Consider the following 19686-nt stretch of genomic DNA (forward strand, 5'->3'; position numbering starts at 1 on the left):
TGTCCCAGGCTGCAGGTGGACCCTGAATGGCCTTCAGGAGGTGATTTCCTTGGCTCGCATGAGATTCAAGCCGGCTAAGTCGAGGTCCCTTGTGCTATAGAAAGGGAAGGTTACTGGCAAGTTCTGCTTCTCACTTGGCACCACCAAAATACCATCACTCACCGAGGAACCTGTGAAGAGCTTGGGAAAGGTGTTCAATTGCAGCCTGAGAGACGCAGCCTCCACAAAAGCAACCAACCAAGACCTGGAGACCTGGCTGGCCGTAGTGGACAAGTCTGGCCTTCCTGGCAAGTTCAAGGTCTGGATTTACCAGCACGGGATTCTTCCTAGGATCCTCTGGCCCCTCATGGTGTACGAAGTCCCCATTTCAACGGTGGAAGACTTTGAGATGAGGGTCAGTAGGTTCCTGCGCAGGTGGCTGGGACTGCAGCGAAGCCTGAGCAGCATTGCTCTAAAAGGGCAGAATAACAAGCTGAAGCTCCCCATCAGCAGCCTGAGCGAGGAGTTCATGGTGACGTGGTCCAGGGAGCTCCTACAATATCGGGAGTCCAATGACACAAAGGTTGCCCAGGCTGGGATTGAAGTCAGGACGGGGCAGAAGCGGAGAGCTGTGGATGACGCAGAGTCAAGGCTACGGCAAAGGGTGTTGGTGAGAACAGTGGCGCAGGGGAGAGCTCGCTTATGTAGCAGAAGAACACCTCGCTAATGATAAGGCGCAGGGGAAAAGGAAGAGATCATTGATCCTCGAGGAGGTGCGAGCAGGAGTTCAGGAAAGGCGAGCCTGCCAGATGGCGGGAATGCGGCAAAAGGGCGCCTGGACGAGATGGGAAGAAGCACCAGAGTGCAAGGCAACATGGACCGAGCTCTGGAAAGCCGAACCCCATCGGATAAAGTTCTTGATCCAAGCGGTCTACGACGTGCTGCCAAGTCCATCCAACCTCTTCACCTGGGGGAAGGTGGAGACACTGCCAGAGGAGAGGAACCTTGGAGCAAATCCTAAACTGTTGTCCAAAAGCCCTGGCTGAAGGGCGGTACCGCTGGCGACATGACCAGGTCGTGAAAACCATAGCTGATTCCATCTGCAGGGCAATCAGTCACAGTAAGAGCCTCCGCCGAGTGAAGAGCACCGCTTTCATCAGAGCTGGGGAGAAGTCAACAACGGCTGCCCGGAACACCTCTTCTGGCCTGTTGGCAACAGCACGCGACTGGGAGCTGTCAGTTGATCTGGACAAGCAGTTGAATTTCCCTGACGTGGTTGCCAAAACAACACTAAGGCCAGATATTGTGCTTACCTCAGTGGCCTCCAAGCAGGTAATCCTTTTGGAGCTCACAGTGCCTTGGTAGGACTGATTGGAGGAGGCCAATGAGAGGAAGAGCGCAAAGTACTCTCAGCTTGTGGAGGAGTGTTGGAGCAATGGGTGGCGAGCGATATGCAAACCCATTGAAGTGGGATGTCAAGGGTTTGTGGGCAAATCCCTCTGCATGGCCTACAAAATGCTTGGCATCACAGGGGCCAGCCAGCAAAGGGACATAAAGTTAGCCACTGATGCAGCAGAAATGGCATCAAGGTGGCTGTGGATCAGGAGGGGAGAGGCGTGGCATGTAGGGCAGAGCGCTACCTGGACACAGGCTGGGGCCTGATCAACCTTGGCTGGGTCGCCTAGAGGAGGGGGTCTGATTGTTGAAAGACCCGAAACCCCCTTTGATCCTAGGTTACATCACTGAGGATGTGTCCAGTTGCACCATTGGTGTATTTAAAAAGTTAATATTTTTAGATGTCATTATTTGTTATTCTCCAGTGTGGACGCCTCAAGGTGGCGTTTTTCCTCGAATCTTCAGTGCCATCTTGCAATGGTTTTTTTCATTGTTGCCAATAGAGCTTTGTGTGTATGTGTGTGTTTTTGCGTTTGTAATGTGTTTCCTTCTCTTCTTTCTCTTGTATAAAGCACTTTGTGTTTGCCACTTACCTGTGTATGAAAAATGTGTGGTATTAAAATCTAATCGAACCAATTGATTTAATGATGTTGATGACGCAAACATTTTTTAAATAATTTTTTTATTTTTAATGAAGATTTGACTGTAGTTTGTGTACAGAAACAATCAAAATGTTGATATGACAAACTGTACGTGCAGATTTGTGCTAACCAAATATGGCATCACTACTACAGTAAAGCGACATGCACATATCCCTTTGAGCATACACACAGACACACACACATCTACAAACACATTGTCACAAGCAAACTACGGTGTTCTCCAGAAGTTGAACACATGGTCCTTGTTGCAGCAAGGAACATTAGAAAACAGTATTACAAGACATGGAAGGAAAAAAAAATGGTCAGAGTAACAAAAATATTTAAATAAAAGTGACAGGTTTCTTCCCCAATCCTCTGGGAAATGGCTCCAAGTCCTCATTGTGTTCCAGCAGCTAGAGCAGAAGTCTCTTTTGTGGCCGGCAAATGATCATCAGGTCTTTTTTGTCGGCACAAGAGTGCAACTCTTCATCTCTGTAGCCACATCCCCCTGCCTATATTCCCCGTGGCTAACTAACTAGCCCATCACATCCATCCATCCATCCATTCAGCAGGTCCAACGCCAATCATGCTGGTGTTTGGCAATCCTCTGCACCAGGAGGATGAATGTGGGACAGGAAGAGGATCCAACGGGGGCGGGGGGGGAAGAGTCGTTGTGTCTAATAAGGTGTCTCATTAAGTGCTAGCTGGCTGGGCCATGGGTCAAAGGGAAGTCAGACCAAAGTTACAGCGACAGTAGATCATTCCACTCGAGTCCAACCAGCGGTCTGAAATGGGATCGTAGCGCTGGACAGTGTTCAAGTAAAAGGATCCTGAGTGACCTCCCACCACGTACAGGTAATTGTCCACAATAGCTGAGCCAACACCTGCAAGGCAATACAATCATCAGGTACAATATAATATATTTTTTTGATAAAGGCTAATTGTCATATCTTAGTGTAGATTACAATTTGGTCAAATAATGTTACGGTCAATGCAGAACTTTGGGTTACATTTTGCTGACAACTAACATCTTACAGCCTTGGAGTTGGTGGTGACACCACTAAATCTTTACACTTCAAATAAGACCATATCCACAATCACAAACATTGATATTTTCTTGTAGTATATGTTGTAACAATTCATCTATATTGCAATAGATCAATTTATATATTCCTAAATTTCAACTATATCCACCTTGCCTTCCGGAAATAGGTATTGATCCAAGATCGTTTAAGGGAATTGATCGATTTTATCGATGACAAAAAAAAGGAAAACAGTGGTTTTAGGAACAGCATACTTTATATGAAGTTTAGCACTTTCAATGGTAAGGACATTAAACAATAAGTCCATTTCCCCGTCTGTGGCTTCATCAAAACAAATGGAGGATACCTATGGTGGTCTAAAAAGGTCATAACAAATGAAAACGCTACAAGACAGTATCATAAATTACAATACAAAAACTTTCAGTTACAGCACGATTGCAAAAGTCACAATTAAGACAAACAACAACACAATAACAAAGCCGCAACACAACTTCAAGCCGCAATTGACACAACGGAATTGACAGCACAGCAAGTTACGCACGGCAATGCATAGACTTTCCGGAACACAACATGAAGCGACAACAACTGGCAGCCAAAGAGAAATCATTTATTCAGAAACAAATCCTGTAAGTACAAAATATGGATCAAGAAGGCTATGGAAATTAGGAAGCGAGGTGCCAACACAGTCGACAGGGACAAGGGGGGATATATACTTCCGCACACCAGGGACGCTATCATTCATCGAAGACGCCAGGGTGGAGAACAAATACTGTATGGCCAGGTCGGGTAACTTTATTTAGCAGGTAAATCTACTCATAAAATGTTAGTCACTCTGGTTCTATTTAAAAATTACTTAAATGTTGAAAATGTGAGCAGAAAAGGTTTCCTTTTTGTTAATTCAACCTAAGGTGTCGGTTGCACTTTATTAAAATAAGATGTGATGCATTAGCCATTATTTGTTGTTTACTTGTTTGTATGCATAATTCATTAATACAAAATTCCTTTACAAAAAATTAAATCATTATAGGAAACTTCACCTTCAGTGTCCAGTATCCAGTATTTATTTCACAGTCACACTGCTTGAAATTTTTTTTTTGCTTAAAATGTTACTGAATGGATTACAACTCACTGAATCGTTTTAAACGTATAGATCGTCCCTGAAACGTATCGGCAACCACAAATATCAAATCTGATCATTGTAAAAACTAATCTTTGCACACTTGTTCATTACCATATTATGTGTACAATTAATATCTCATGTAAAATTATATTAAATGCTTATGTGGCTTAATGCCCAAATTTGATCAGATTGCTACAATTATCTAATGATAAAAGACAAAAAAAGACCCAGAAAAGGTCTCATATGATTGAGTAATAATTTAAATTACTCATTGTATTTACAGTAGAAGAATACAATATACCAATACATTAAACAACAAAATTAAAACTGGCAAATCTAGTAGAAAAACATAGGAATTCATATTCCTTAGAATAGAGATCGATCACTCTGTTTTAGGAGCACCCAGCTTGTTAATTTAATGAGAATATTTTAATTTCTTTGTTGCTCAGACAGTAATGTGTTTGTCTAAGTTTAGATTGGGGTACGTCGTTTGTAACCAGGAAATACTTTAAAGTCTCTTGTTTTCATGTTAGCATTTAAAGGGATCCTATTGGTATCCCCTAAACTGCCAAGATACCTGTGGCGGTGGAGCGTGGTCACCATGACATCAAGTAATTTGCAATGATGTGATTTTCTTAATAAAGACAAAAAAATATATGTACATACATTTAAAACAAATCTGTTATGATGAATTAGTGTTAACACATATATATTTAACGTTTTTCCATATTTACAATTGTTGCTGCTTTTTGTACAATGTACTTTGTTGAGATTTCTTCTAGTGTTATCAGACTTTTAATGACTTTTTTTAATTTAAAAAAAAAGCTAGCAACAAATCTAGCATTTTCTTCTGGTGTTGTTATAAAATGTAGTCGTGTTTAGGAACCCTTAACTTCTGTCCCTCAATGTTGCTGACAAAAGAGGCTAGCGGCAGCCAGCATGACGTCACACTTGACACACTAACTGGTCGTTTGTCTCACACACACACACACACACACACAAACAAACAAACAAACAAACAAACAACCTGGGCATGACGTTAAAGTGCATCCGGCAGTGGAAGCTCCTCTAAGGGGTCTTGGGGCACTAAGAGGTTAACCCCTTTACTACTGTTACCCCGGGTGGCCCTTGGCAAAGGCCTAGTACCTGACTGCCCCCTAGCCAGGGATACGGTGAAGACCTCAACGGCGGAGCAGGCAGATTTAAGAACTATCACAACGGCTGCGATGGCGGAAGAAGGCTGCAGCAGAAAAGGGTCCCCAGTCGTCTTGGACTCCATGCCACTGGACCCTGACCCGATTCTGTCAAGGATCGTGTGGTGACTGTGTGTGCACCAGTCTCCCCACGTTAAACTAAGTCACGCACAGGCATCCTCCATAAAAGGGATACACTGCTACCAGGAGGATCATCATACTCGTTTCAGGTGACAGCCGATGATGATGTACACACACACACACACTATAATATAATAGAATATAAAATAACAAAAAATTTGCTTTTTGGCCACAATACCCAGCAATATGTTCGGAGGAGAAAAGGTGAGGCCTTTAATCCCAGGAACGCCATGCTTACCATCAAGCATGGTGGTGGTAGTTTTATGCACTGGGCCTGTTTTGCTGCCAATGGAACTGGTGCTTTACAGAGAGTAAATGGGACAATGAAAAAGGAGGATTACCTCCAAATTCTTCAGGACAACCTAAAATCATCAGCCCGGAGGTTGGGTCTTGAGCACAGTTGGGTGTTCCAACAGGACAATGACCCCAAACTAGAGATGCGCGGTTTGCGGACACAAAGACCACCCACAACCGGCGCATTCTGAAGAGAGAGAGAGCGGCTTGGATATAGTCTGTATAACAAAAATCTATGCAACATTTTCACCAAAGCACCACCATTATGTAATGTACACCACAAGGAAGTGTTTTAAATGTAGAAAAAATCCTAATATGACCCTTTTAAGCTAGCTAATGCAAGACCTGGCTAAAGCTTGTTTCTCCAGTAAATGAGCAAAGTCACCAGTTTGTGAAATACTCAGTGTGGTTATCAATCACAATTTTACAACAATTTAAATGAAAAAATGGTAATTCTTACTGTCTGAGGTTTTATTGCGGTTTATTATAATACAGTTTAATGTTACATCCCTCGGGGGCCCGTTCACTTCAAAACAGATGACTAAGAGCCAAGGATAATTTGCAACCGACCTATCACTACGGTCTGTTCACCACTGCATAAACGTGCATTAAACATATTATTCACGTTGGGTTAGGTTTATATCTATGAAATAGATATCCAGGAATTCAGGAAAGTCCACTGAAATCATCAAAAGCTCTTTCTTTATGGAAAAAAGCCTATGTGTGTACAGTATGTGGATGACAAGCCAAAAGGAAGATAGACAAGGCTAAAGAGGGAAGTGACAGCGTGTTAGGAACATCAAGTTAGGCTAAGTGAGTCATTTGCCTCACCTTTAACAAATTAAAGAACATTTTAACAACAAATGCATGATGCGTAGTTAAACAATAAGTAAAACTAATAATAGAATTGTCTGGTAATGGTTTTTTGATGACAAATATTTAAAAACAAAAAAAAGGTCATGAATTCATGAACAAATGAAGAAAGAGATAAATCTCACGGTTACTTGACTAAAAGGGTTTTCTCTGAGTTGAAATTTATATGATTCTACTTCCTGTAATTCCAAATCAACATCTGGTGCAGTTGAGCCTATTCAATTCAAATTCTAATTCTTCAAATTGAATTCCAAAAATTGCACAAGCCTCATAAATAAATGTGTGGTTCTGTTATTTTTAGAGGGAGAAAAAAGTAAAAGCACATTATTTCCTTGTACTGTGTGACGCTTACTCACCAGTGCGTGGATCATTCATTGGTCTACAGGCTGTCCACTGGTTCTGATGGGGATCATACCGCTCGATGCTGGACAGGTGAGAGACTCCATTGTGTCCTCCCACCACAAATATGAAACCAAGCATGACGCCAACGCCAAAGTTGATCCTCTTGTCTGCCATGGGGGCTACCATTTCCCAGGCATCCTTGCTCGAGTCGTACCGCTCCACACTGTGTAAAGATGACGCACAGTAGTTTATACTTACTTACTCCTAATCCACAAGTGTAAGTGCATTTCTTTGATCCCTTAAATGTATCATATGAATATAGAGCGGGTAATTAAGAGAATAAAGCAAATACAGTTAGACATTCAAAAGCTACAAAGTTTAACTTACAATTGTGACATATAGACATGTATTTGTTAAATCTGTTCTCACTACTGGTAACTGCTAATGATGGGTCGTACGATACCGAAGCATAGATGCCTTATGAAACACAAGATGTGATAGTGTTTCTTGAAGCCTCGATGTGTCAATTTAAGAAAAATATGTGATTGATACAGCTATGTTATTTGACTGTGAAGCGCCACACTGTTTATTAGGGAAGACTTTGTTCTGCCTGCAAGTGACACCTCATAGCCCACTAAAAGACAAAGTCGGAGGACTGCCACGCCACGCTTGACATCGATTTTCGTCACCACCATCGAACTAAGTAAACAAACATTTCAGGATGATTTTAATCTTTTAGACCAAATAGTTTTTTTTTCCTGCTTGCTCATTGAATGGAATTACGGTTTGGATATCTTTCTTGCGCAGCTATTTGTTAAAAAAAAAAATATATATATATATATATATATATATATATATACATTTGCTAACAATTTATTCAATTCATACGTAAAATGTAGTGACTTTTTAATCCAATAGATAGCAGATGACCATTATGAAACAGCGACACAAACAGTATCAGAGCAGTGAATGTACCCCACTTTCACTGAGAAGTTATTTACCCTTCAAAAGTAACACCATTGCTAAAATATGCCAGCCGTTAGTAGCGGTCTTATAGTTTTGGTTTGAAAAAAACAATTATACATTGGTACCCGCTGTAAACTCCACAATTACATTTGTGGGTTTTTACTGCTTTTACATTTGTAATGTATCTTGATAATTTTTTTATTTTTATTATTGCACTAATGAATAGCTACTAAGCTACAATGGACTGTACACCTCTCTGGCATTATTGTTTGGCCTTGGCAGAGGGATGTGCTCTCGTAAATGGTCTTGTTTAACCTGTACAGCAGTGACATATTTTGACCTTGACAAGTAATTCATTTTTATAATAATATTAGTATCAAATACTTAGCACCTTCTCAATTATTTATTTTAACAAAATCAAAAAACATTTGTGGTCTTATCTTTTATTTGTATCAGAAGTAAATGCGGCTATCCTTCTCTATAAAAACGTACTATTGTATGATCACTTTTTGCAAAATTTCAGTTTGGGTAGGTTTTTGAGCTTCTTCCATAATGGCAGCCATTCATGCAGTGGTCCTTAATGTGTTTTTCTTGAATCTGACTTAAATTTTTTATTATTTTTATAGTGACAGGCACCTGCTAGCTCACGTTCACCCCCACTTCATGGTGACTCACACACATTGTGGTAAGTCAGAGTACTACAGCGCCTTTGAGTGTGTTTTTTCTGTATTTAAAGGACTACTGAAACCCACTACTACCGACCACACAGTCTGATAGTTTATATATCAATGATGAAATCTTAACATTGCAACACATGCCAATACGGCCGGGTTAGATTAGTAAAGTGCAATTTTAAATTTCACGCGAAATATTCTGCTGAAAACGTCTCGGTATGATGACGTTTGCGCGTGACGTCACGGATTGCGCGGACATATTGGGACACCATTGTGGCCAGCTATTAAGTCGTCTGTTTTCATCGCAAAATTCCACAGTATTCTGGACATCTGTGTTGGTGAATCTTTTGCAATTTGTTTAATGAACAATGAAGACAGCAAAGAAGAAAGCTGTAGGTGGGATCGGTGTATTAGCGGCTGTCTGCAGCAACACAAAGACGTAGCGGCTACGTCGTAGCCGGTGTTTCATTGTTTACATTCCCGAACGATGACAGTCAAGCTTTACCATTGGCCTGTGGAGAACTGGGAGAACCGAGACTCTTACCAGGAGGACTTTGAGTTGGATAGCAGATGCGCTACCTTGAGTACGCAGCTGCGGCTTCCAAACATTTGATCGCTTGCCCGTACGTGCGTGCCGCTATGTGCATGTCACGTACGTAACTTTGGGAAAATATATGTGCTGTATGAACGGTACTTTGGGCTGTGGGATTGAATGTGTTGTGCGGGTGTTTGAGTTGTATTGGCGGGTTATATGGACGGGAGGGAGGGGGTGTTTGTTATGCGGATTAATTTGTGGCATATTAAATATAAGCCTGGTTGTGTTGTGGCTAATAGAGTATATATATATATATATATATATATATATATATATATATATATATATATATATATATATATATATATATATATATATATATATATATATATATATATATATATATATATATATACACACACACGTCTTGTGTTTATTTACGGTTTTAGTCATTCCCAGCTGAATATCAGGTCCCACCCGCCTCTCACAGTATCTTCCATATCTGAATCGCTTCCACTGCCCTCTAATCCTTCACTCTCACTTTCCTCATCTACGAATCTTTCATCCTCACTCAAATTAATGGGGTAATCGTCGCTTTCTCGGTCCGAATCGCTCTCGCTGCTTGTGGCCATGATTGTAAACAATGTGCAGATGTGAGGAGGTCCACAACCTGTGATGTCACGCTACTTCCGATACAGGCAAGGCTTTTTTATCAGCGACCAAAAGTTGCGAACTTTATCGTCGATGTTCTCTACTAAATCCTTTCAGCAAAAATATGGCAATATCGCGAAATGATCAAGTATGACACATAGAATGGATCTGCTATCCCCGTTTAAATAAGAAAATTTAATTTCAGTAGGCCTTTAAATAAACCGATTAGCAAAAATCATCATCATCATTACATTCAATACATTAAGGCTGCCGATTGAGTGCAAACTAGAAAGTGGTGGTGTATAAATGTTTATATTGGACACATGCTGAAAAATAGCACAGCCAGTAAGCTACGTCCTCAGCTTCAGTTTAGCGGGCAGAAAAGCCAGCAAACCAGTCAGCCTTGAGATTTTTTTTATTAAAAAAAAACAAAAAAAAACTGTCAGATTCTGATCGAACCAAAAATACATTAATAGCACAGTTTAATGAGCACATTTGTATTTTATGTTTATTATTCTTTTTTTCTCTTTTCATAATGACAAGAGGCTCTGCTTCACGTGCCTCATGACCGCACATCCCTGCTGTATGGTAATAACATAAATGTAATGTTTTAAAATCAAACAAACACACCAAGCATTACAGCAGTAAACTGACGGCTTCCAAATGTGTATTTGGTCATGGTTACAAATGGAATAAGTTCCATAAAGACTCACAGGAACATCAGCAATCAGGGATTGTTTTGCTTGAAGCACATGCACAAAAGCCATAGGGAGAAAGGGGAAAAAGCGTCTCGAGAGAGTCTCTGTCCAAACAGAAACTCTCAAAGGTATTCGGGAGTCTAGGAAACGAGCAACAGAGACAGTGCACACTGGAGATCCACAGCAACAGCAGAAGTCTTAGAGGCTGCAGGCACTCAATGAAACTTCAGCTACCACCATACCACTTTTGACTTCACTTCTCTGCAACATTTGACACCCTTCACTTAATTGCAACTTCTATTAGATAAATAACTATTACTCGAAGAGAGATGACAGGGCAAAGGAGAGCAGTTTATTTACTTGCCGATGTCCACTTCTATTTCTTAAGTATCCTTTCAATCATGTTCCCCATAAAATTTACAGATAATCCTGTAAAATTATGAAAAAAAAATGCCTATTATTAGGGATGTACAATATTTTTTAAGCCGATACCAATACCTTTCTTCTTCCCAAGAATGACAAGGACCAGAGCGCAGGAGCACATTACACCAGTTTTAAAATCACTGCATTGGCTCCCCGTCTGCTTCAGGGTTAATTTTAAAAGTTATATTATTAGTTTTAAATGTCCTAATGGCCTTGCGCCTTTTTATCTATCTGACCTGCTTTTACCGTACCAACCCTCGCGGATCCGGAGGTCCTCTGCCACTGGCCTTTTAACTTTAAGCAAAAGGCAGCATTTAGCCACTATGGCCCCCAGCTGTGGAACAGCTTGCGTGAGCCTCAGGACTGCAGAAATGACTGAGAGAAAAACATTTTAAAAAGTCCAAAGACACACCTTTTTAATCAGGCTTTTTACTGATCATGCTGAACTCGGTTTTTTCTTATTTTATTTTCTATCTTATTTATTGCTATTATCACTAGTATTATTCTCTCAATGTTGTTTTCATTAATTTACTGTGTTATTTAAATTTTATTTTTTTAATATATATTTTATTATATGTTTCATACTATTTTTAGATGGCATTATTTTGTTATTTTCCAGTGTGGACGCCTCAAAAGGTGGTGTTTTTCCTCAAATCTTCAGTGCCATCATGCAATGTTTTTTTTTCATTGTTGCCAATAGAGCTTTGTGTGTATGTGTGTGTTTTTGCGTTTGTAATGCGTTTCCTTCTCTTCTTTCTCTTGTATAAAGCACTTTGTGTTTGCCACTTACCTGTGTATGAAAAATGTGTGGTATTAAAATGAAATTGAACTAATTGATTCAATGATTTTGATAACAAAAATATTTTACAATCTTTTTTTATTTCAAATGAAGATTTGACTGTAGTTTGTGTACAGAGTCAATCAAAAGGTGGATATGACAAACTGTACATGCAGATTTGTGCTGACCAAATATGACATCCCTACTACAGTAAAGCAAACATCACAGCAATAAATCAGTGAAGTTTATGTTCTGATTAGGGATATATATCGTTCAGATTTTAGCCAATACTAGTAGCAAATTGGAACTTTAAAAAAAACCGGTGCAGGTGCTTAAATGGTGCCCAAATCAGTACTGAAAGGGGAACTGCACTTTTTTTTGGAATTTTGTCCATCGTTCACAATCATTATGAAAGACATGACTGATGTATTTTTTTAATGCAATCTATCATAAATAAAAGCCTGCCTACAGTGGAGCAAATGGGCGGTCCTCTTTTCTGCCCAAAAAGCTCCAACAATACTCAATTTACATGTTGTTACTTAAATATTAACCAAGTATTAGTGATATTGTTATTATAAGTGCCAACGCAGACAATCTATTTAACGGCGCCGTGATCACGAGCTTGTGTGCCTATGTTGACATGACTGACTAATCAGCTGCTTCCTCATTTTCTTGCTCGTCAAACTTTATTCTAGATCAAATCAAATCCACTTTATTTATAAAGCACATTTAAAATTTACCACAGGGGTAGCCAAAGTGCTGTACAATGGGCAGGTTAATAGATAACACAAGAGAAACGAGCAAGCACACCACAACACAAACAGAGCACGATATAAAAATAAATAAAACATAAAAACAGGTTCACAGCAGGTGCATTGTGGGACGCCATAGCAGGATGGAGATCACTCAGTGTTAAAAGCCATGGAATAAAAGTATGTTTTTAAGAACGATTTAAAAACAGGAAGAGAGGAGGCCTGTCTAACACTCAAAGGTAAGCCAATCCAGAGCTTGGGAGCAGCAGCGACGAAAGCTCTGTCACGAAAGTAATGGAAAAAATAGTTTATGAACAGGTCGATAGTTACCTTGCCACTAATAAACTCATGTACAAATTCCAATCCGGCTTCAGAACTAACCACTCCACTGACACATGCCTTCTCTATCTGACCGACCACATCAAACATGAGGTGGACGCGGGCAAATACTGCGGCATGGTCATGCTGGACCTTCAGAAGGCCTTTGACACCGTTAACCACGCTATACTGTTGGATAAGCTCAGAGCAATCGGATTTGATAAAACCTCATCGAGCTGGATGCAATCTTACTTGGAGGGGAGGAAACAGGTGGTTGAATTGAACGGCACCGTGTCCCCCTCCCTCTCAGTAAGCTGTGGAGTCCCCCAAGGCAGTATATTAGGGCCTTTACTGTTCCTAATATACATAAACGACATGTCATCAGCATGCGACTGTGAATTGTTTTTGTTTGCGGATGACTCGGCCCTGCTGGTATCCGGTAAGGACAAGTCACAGGTGGAGAAAATCCTCAGTGCTGAACTCTGTAGAATTTGCACCTGGCTCGCTGACAACAAGCTATCCATACACTTGGGTAAAACAGAATCCATCCTATTTGGGTCCCACATCAACCTTAAGAAAGTCAGTGACTTCACTATAAAAGTGGGTGACATTGTTATCACCAGGAAAGATGAGGTGACCTACCTAGGTTCCATTCTAGAGGCTAATCTTTCCTGTGATAAAATGGCAACCAAGGTAATCAAAAAGGTCAACCAACGAACGAGATTTCTGTCTAGAATCTCATCTCTGGTCAACAAAAGGACCATGAAGATTCTGGCGGGAACTCTCGTTCAACCCTTTTTCGATTGCGCATGCACCTCCTGGTACCCTAGCACCTCCAAAACCCTCAAATCTAGACTCCAAACATCCCAGAACAAGCTAGTCAGATTACTTCTAGACCGCCACCCCAGATCACACCTCACTCCTACCCACTTCTCCAAAGGGGGCTGGCTCAGGGTGGAGGACAGAGTAAAACAACTTGCACTGAGCCTTGTCTATAAAATCAGCTACACCTCCCTGATACCGAAGTACATGTCAAACTACTTCCTTAACGTAAATGACCGCCATAACCACAACACCAGGGGGAGCTCCACTAACCACGTTAAACCCAGATTCCGATCTAACAAAGGTCTTAACTCATTCTCTTTCAATGCCACATCAAGGTGGAATGCACTCCCAACAGGTGTAAAAGAAAGGGCATCTCTATCCTCCTTCAAAACCACACTAAAAGAACACCTCCAGGCAACTTCAACCCTAAACTAACACCCTCCCTTCCTCATCATACCTCTTCGGATTGTAAATAATCAAATGTAATCAAATGTAGACACTTTTTCTTATAATTTCTGATCTCTCTCTGTGTGTCCACTACTTGCAGTACATATCCTATCAAGTCAGACCTACACTGTTCCAATGTCAATTTCTCTGATGATGCAATTGTTGATGACTGAAGTGTTGATACCAACCAAACTTAACCCCCCCCCCTCTATATCCCACACCCCGGATTGTAAATAATGTAAATAATTCAATGTATATACTCTGATGATTATCTTGTGTGATGACTGTATTATGAAAATAGTATATATCTGTATCATGAATCAATTTAAGTGGACCCCGACTTAAACAAGTTGAAAAACGTATTCGGGTGTTACCATTTAGTAGGGGGGGTGGGGGCGGGGGCAGTAAGGCTGAAGGAGGTCGGAGAGATATGTTGGAGCGAGGTTGTTTAGACATTTAAAAACAAAAAGTAGAAGTTTAAAATGTATTCGGTAACGCACAGGGAGCCAGTGAAGGGACGCTAGTATAGGGGTAATGTGCTCACGCCTGCGGGTCTGTGTTAGCAGACGAGCAGCAGAGTTCTGCACGAGCTGCAGGCGGGCGAGGGAGGCCTGGCTAACGCCAACGTACAGGGCATTGCAGTAGTCAAGACGAGTCGAGATAAAGGTGTGGATTAATTTCTCAAGATCATGTCCTGACAGAAACGGTTTCACTTTCGCTATTTGGCGAAGTTGATAAAAGCTTTTTTGTATGACGCTGCTGATTTGTTTTTCAAACTTAAAATCTGAGTCAAACTTTACCCCAGGTTTGTGAGACAGTCACTAAGATACGGGGACAGAGTGCAGAGGTCCACATTGGGGGAGGGAGAGCGACTTGGAACGAACAACATAACTTCTGTTTTGTTTTCATTTAGGCTCAGGAAGTAAACTGAAAGCCAGGCTTTGATGTCTTGCAGGCAGTCAATAAGACGTTGGACCGTGGTATTTTGTGCCATGGCAAAGTAGATCTGGCAATCATTGGCATAAAAATGAAATGCAATACCGTACTTCCTGAAAACAGAACCAAGGGGGAGAAGGTAAAGCGCAAATAAAATTGGGCCAAGGATTGAGCCCTGGGGGACCCCATGTGGTAGAGGAGCTGTGGAAGACATAAAACTGTCTACTTTTCATAGATCATAAATAATGCCGCTCACCTGGATAGTATAAGGACGAAGTCGTATTCCGACAAGTGGGTACACTTTGACAGTCAATTTAGACCAAAAAATGGCGAGAACAACATGAAAAGATGCTTGGTTCCAACCCCCCTTTTATTTGTGAGGATTATAAGTCATTCTTCATCTAAATGGGAATATATGAACATCCTAGTGGTGAATATTTTCACATTGTCAGTTTATTGTGTATATAATTTTGAGGACAAATTAATTTATTATATCTTGGAATATGGCTGTAACATAAAAAAATGTGGAAAAGGTGAAGCACTGACTACCTACCTCCCGGATGCACTACGTATACTTGAGTTGTAATGTTTGATGATCAAAAATTCCGGGTGTTCCTGAACGCAACCTCACTCACAGTAAAGTCATGAGTGATGTGTAGTTTTTCGTCGTGGCTACTGGGTAAGCTAGCGCTACAGTGCCAACAGTGTACCAAGGGTTGCTGTTGGCATGTTAAAGTCGCAATAAAGTGAAAAACAAAAGCGTCAGACTCTGTTTGCTCCTGTCAGGAGGCTACATTACTTACAAGAATGTTTCTTGCACATTTTTACCGCCGGGCCCTGCATTCACTTAGGACCAATAGCTTCTTTTTCAGTGTGGATACCAGTGACTGTGAGGTCTGATGTGTCAAAGCTAAATGTTTTTCTTCCCCCTTTCCTCGCAAAGTAGGTGTTTTTTGTTTTTTTCCCCCCTTTCCTCACAAAGTCTTTGCGGGGCATTTGGTTTGGGTGGCACAAGGGATGTCTTACTCGGATGAGTAGTGAAGTTCCGCAAGACCAACGCCATGTTTGTACCATGAATTGATTAACGTGGACCCCGACTTAAACAAGTTGAAAAACTTATTGGGGTGTTACCATTTAGTGGTCAATTGTACGGAATATTTACTGTACTGTGCAATCTACTAATAAAAGTCTCAATCAATTTGTTTACACATTGAGGTACTATGATCTTAGAGGTTCTTTAGAACAGCCAACGAGGTAGGAGCACTTGATTTGTTCACCCAAACCCAGTGCTTCTCAAATATTTTCTGTTATGCCCCCCAAAGAAAAATAAAATATTTCACCCCCCACCGTGACTATAAATAGTATAATTTGTCTATAAAATTGTTATAACTATGCCTCTGCATAACATTGTAAGCGTATTAACATTAAAGGAAACACACCAGTCTTTCGTCTCCCACCGCTACATACGCTTCATCATATTCTGATACGGCAAAAAAGAGCATGTTCCCCGAGGTCACATGTGCCCCCGTTGGCATCGCACTGCATCCCCGCCCCCCACTATTTGAGAAAGACTGCCCTAACCATCTACGAATAACCTCATTGTAGCGTTTTCTTGGGGGGCTCCAGGGATTATCGGTGTGACAACATAATTCCCAATAACTATTGTCCACCCCTACCTATTAATTTATTATATGGTAAATGGTCAAATGGGTTATACTTGTATAGCGCTTTTCTACCTTCAAGGTACTCAAAGCGCTTTGACAATATTTCCACATTCACCCATTCACACACTGATGGCGGGAGCTGCCATGCAAGGCCCTAACCACGACCCATCAGGAGCAAGGGTGATGTGTCTTGCTCAAGGACACAACAAACGTGACAAAGTTGGTAGAAGGTGGGGATTGAACCAGGAACCCTCAGATTGCTGGCACGGCCACTCTCAACCGCGCCACGCCGTCCCCGCTGACTTACTTTTTTCCTCCTAGGCGGGTATTTGAGGAGAGGCATTTATTGAGGCATATCACTACTTCATTAAATAAGGTATAGTCCTGATTAGACTGTTCTATTATTACTTCGATGACTGTAACTGCTTTTGTATTTTATACATCTTAGCGGTGTTGGTTTCTTAAATAGACAAGGAAAATGGACATACCTCAAAATTTAGACAACCGCAACAGTACCTGTTCATATGCGCTGGTCCATATCCTCCAATGGCATACACCATGCCGTCCAGCACAGCAGTGGCAAAGCAACTGCGAGATTTGGTCATGGGCGCCACAGGTTGCCACTCCTTCAACTTGGGGACATATTTTTCCCCAGACTGGAGGTAATATTGGCCATCGTAGCCTCCAAGTGCGTACAGCTCTCCGGCCAGGACCACTACCCCAAGTGTGCTGCGACACTCTGCCATATGCTCTACCGAAGACCAGGTGTTGCTTTCTGGGTCCCAGCTCTCCACTGTGCTTTCATGTCTCCTGTAGCTGATGCCCTGACGCATGTGTGTCGCGATGCCACCCACCACGTACATCTTATGGTCAAGCACTGCCACTCCAAACTCGTACCTGGGTACGCTGAGAGGGGCTAGTCCTATCCATGAGTCTTTTTGAGGGAAATACATTTCCATGCTGCCAGAGAGAAAATACAATACACATTGAGATTGAATTAAATACAATTGAGAAAATGCAGACATTATATTAAGAGTTATTACCTTTCTAAGGTGGCAAACAGTCCAGCCTTGCCTCCTACTGCCAGCAGCACCTTCGGGGCACACCTGGGTCGTGCAGACAGGACAGTCTGATACGACAACCGGTGCTCAGGCATAAAATGATATTTGAGGGCCTCGTTTAGCAGGTGCTTACATGCGTGGTCATCTCGTATGAGATGGTTGGCTTCATATAAACGAGTGAGAAATTTGACGCTGAGGAGTGGAAGGCGCACACAGTGCAGCAGCTGAGCTAAATGTTGTTGTCGTTCAGTTACATCATATTTAATCCACGACTCTAGGGCATAAAAAACGGTCTCCTCTGTCACCACTTTAAGGCAGTCATTGGACACAATTTCATCCAACTCAGCTCGTGTTAGTTCAAAAAATTCCTCGGTCTGACAAACTTCCTCAAAATTTTCACAGATGAACTTAGTTGCAGCCAGGCACAAATCATGACAGCCATATGTCTCTGCAAAGCGGGAAATGCCGATACAGTTCCCAGCATCCAGCTGACTTTTTAAGAAGGAGCAACATTCCTTTAGTACTAGCTTGACCTGCAGTAGGTTGGCTGCTGGCAGCAGAGATTCCACAGTTTCCTGGGAGATAAACACTTTGCCAGTGTAAGCATACTCAACAATGGCCTACATGGAGTAAAGAAAAAAAAAAAAGTCATTAGTTAAAATTAGAACATAATTTGGTGAGCACATTTTTAACTGGCTCCAAGCCTACCTGCAAGGCAGTCTCGTCAATGCATTGGAATTCGACTTCAGCCGTTTCCTTTTCGGACAAGTTACCCGTGAACATGGCCTTGAAGTAAGGGCTGATGCTGGCCAGCACTACTTTGTGGGCATGGATCTTAGAGTCACCCACACGGAGCACAATGTCACATAGTTCGTGATCTTTCCGTAAGAGCTGAAGGCCTTGCAGCAGCTGTTCAGAATGAAGACCTTGCAGCAGCTGTTCAGAATGTGGCCGTGTGAGACGGGCAAACATATAGGCCTGGTCCTGTTGATCCATCTGACATGACAACAGAAGTACATAAATTAGAGCAATGTTGACATTTTGTACCATGAGTGTTATTGTTTAGCAGTAAGTCAATTGATTTTAAACATGATTTTATGTGAGAAGCCTAAAAATATTATCAAAATGTATACCATGATAAAAACACACCACATATTAGGAAAATATGCTTTGCTCCCAGATATTGATAGTTACATTGGTAAAATTACAGCAAAGCATTGGTGTTAGCTTCTATGCGAGCATGATCAGTCAGTGCTAACGATGTTAATCAACCGTAATAATAGCAAAACGTCTAACGCTGCAGCGTGTCAGTGAAATTCTGCCACAATGAAAAGAGCTGCTTTTTAAAAAGGCGTTATTGGTACGATTGCATGGTAATAATCAAATAATCACAGCCATGCTAGCTGTACACCAGTAGATGCTACTGCGCTAGCAAGCACACAGGGTAAATTCAAACACCAACGATTTTAGCATTAAAAACGTTCCTGCCGACCGTGCGTTGGCACTTGCACTGACATTATGAATCGTCACAAATATTACATATCGATAAAAAACTAATTATATTGCGGTATTCGGCACACAGCAGAAAATAGCTGATACAAATAAACCCGGGTAGTAGCTGCATCATTGATTGATATACACAGTAACATGGCTGACTGACACCAAACATAACGTTTTGGTTAGTTGTCCGCTAATGACTTGCGTTGCGTTGCGACACAAGTAAAACCAACCTGGAACGTAATGTCCGCCTGGTTAGCTGCTGTGGTATTCGATTTTGCAGTGATGGAGTTCAGCAGCGACGACGAGTGGGAACCCCGGGTGGGAATCAGGAAAACAAGCAATTGCCAAGCTAGCTACAAAGCTACAGATGAGCTCTTTAAAAACGAGCGAGTAAACAGCGCACACACGCTTCCGCTACCTTCAAAATAAAAGCTGTT

The 19686-nt window shown here is 41.4% G+C and overlaps 1 protein-coding gene across 1 annotated transcript; it reads right to left on the minus strand.

Annotated features, from left to right (window-relative positions):
• Positions 1-2050: 2050 nt before the first annotated feature.
• LOC133646091 (kelch-like protein 28) lies at positions 2051-19652 on the minus strand. The gene is made up of 6 exons (XM_062041090.1): positions 19480-19652; positions 18458-18745; positions 17732-18369; positions 17205-17648; positions 7036-7244; positions 2051-2899 (listed from the first exon to the last, which is right to left on the minus strand). The coding sequence occupies exons 2-6, from the start codon at positions 18743-18745 to the stop codon at positions 2736-2738; spliced, it is 1743 nt and encodes a 580-aa protein (XP_061897074.1). The 5' UTR covers positions 19480-19652; the 3' UTR covers positions 2051-2735.
• Between the last annotated feature and the right edge of the window lie 34 nt (positions 19653-19686).

The sequence above is a fragment of the Entelurus aequoreus genome, linkage group LG03, assembly GCF_033978785.1.
Source record: "Entelurus aequoreus isolate RoL-2023_Sb linkage group LG03, RoL_Eaeq_v1.1, whole genome shotgun sequence".
In the NCBI taxonomy this organism is placed as follows: domain Eukaryota; kingdom Metazoa; phylum Chordata; class Actinopteri; order Syngnathiformes; family Syngnathidae; genus Entelurus; species Entelurus aequoreus.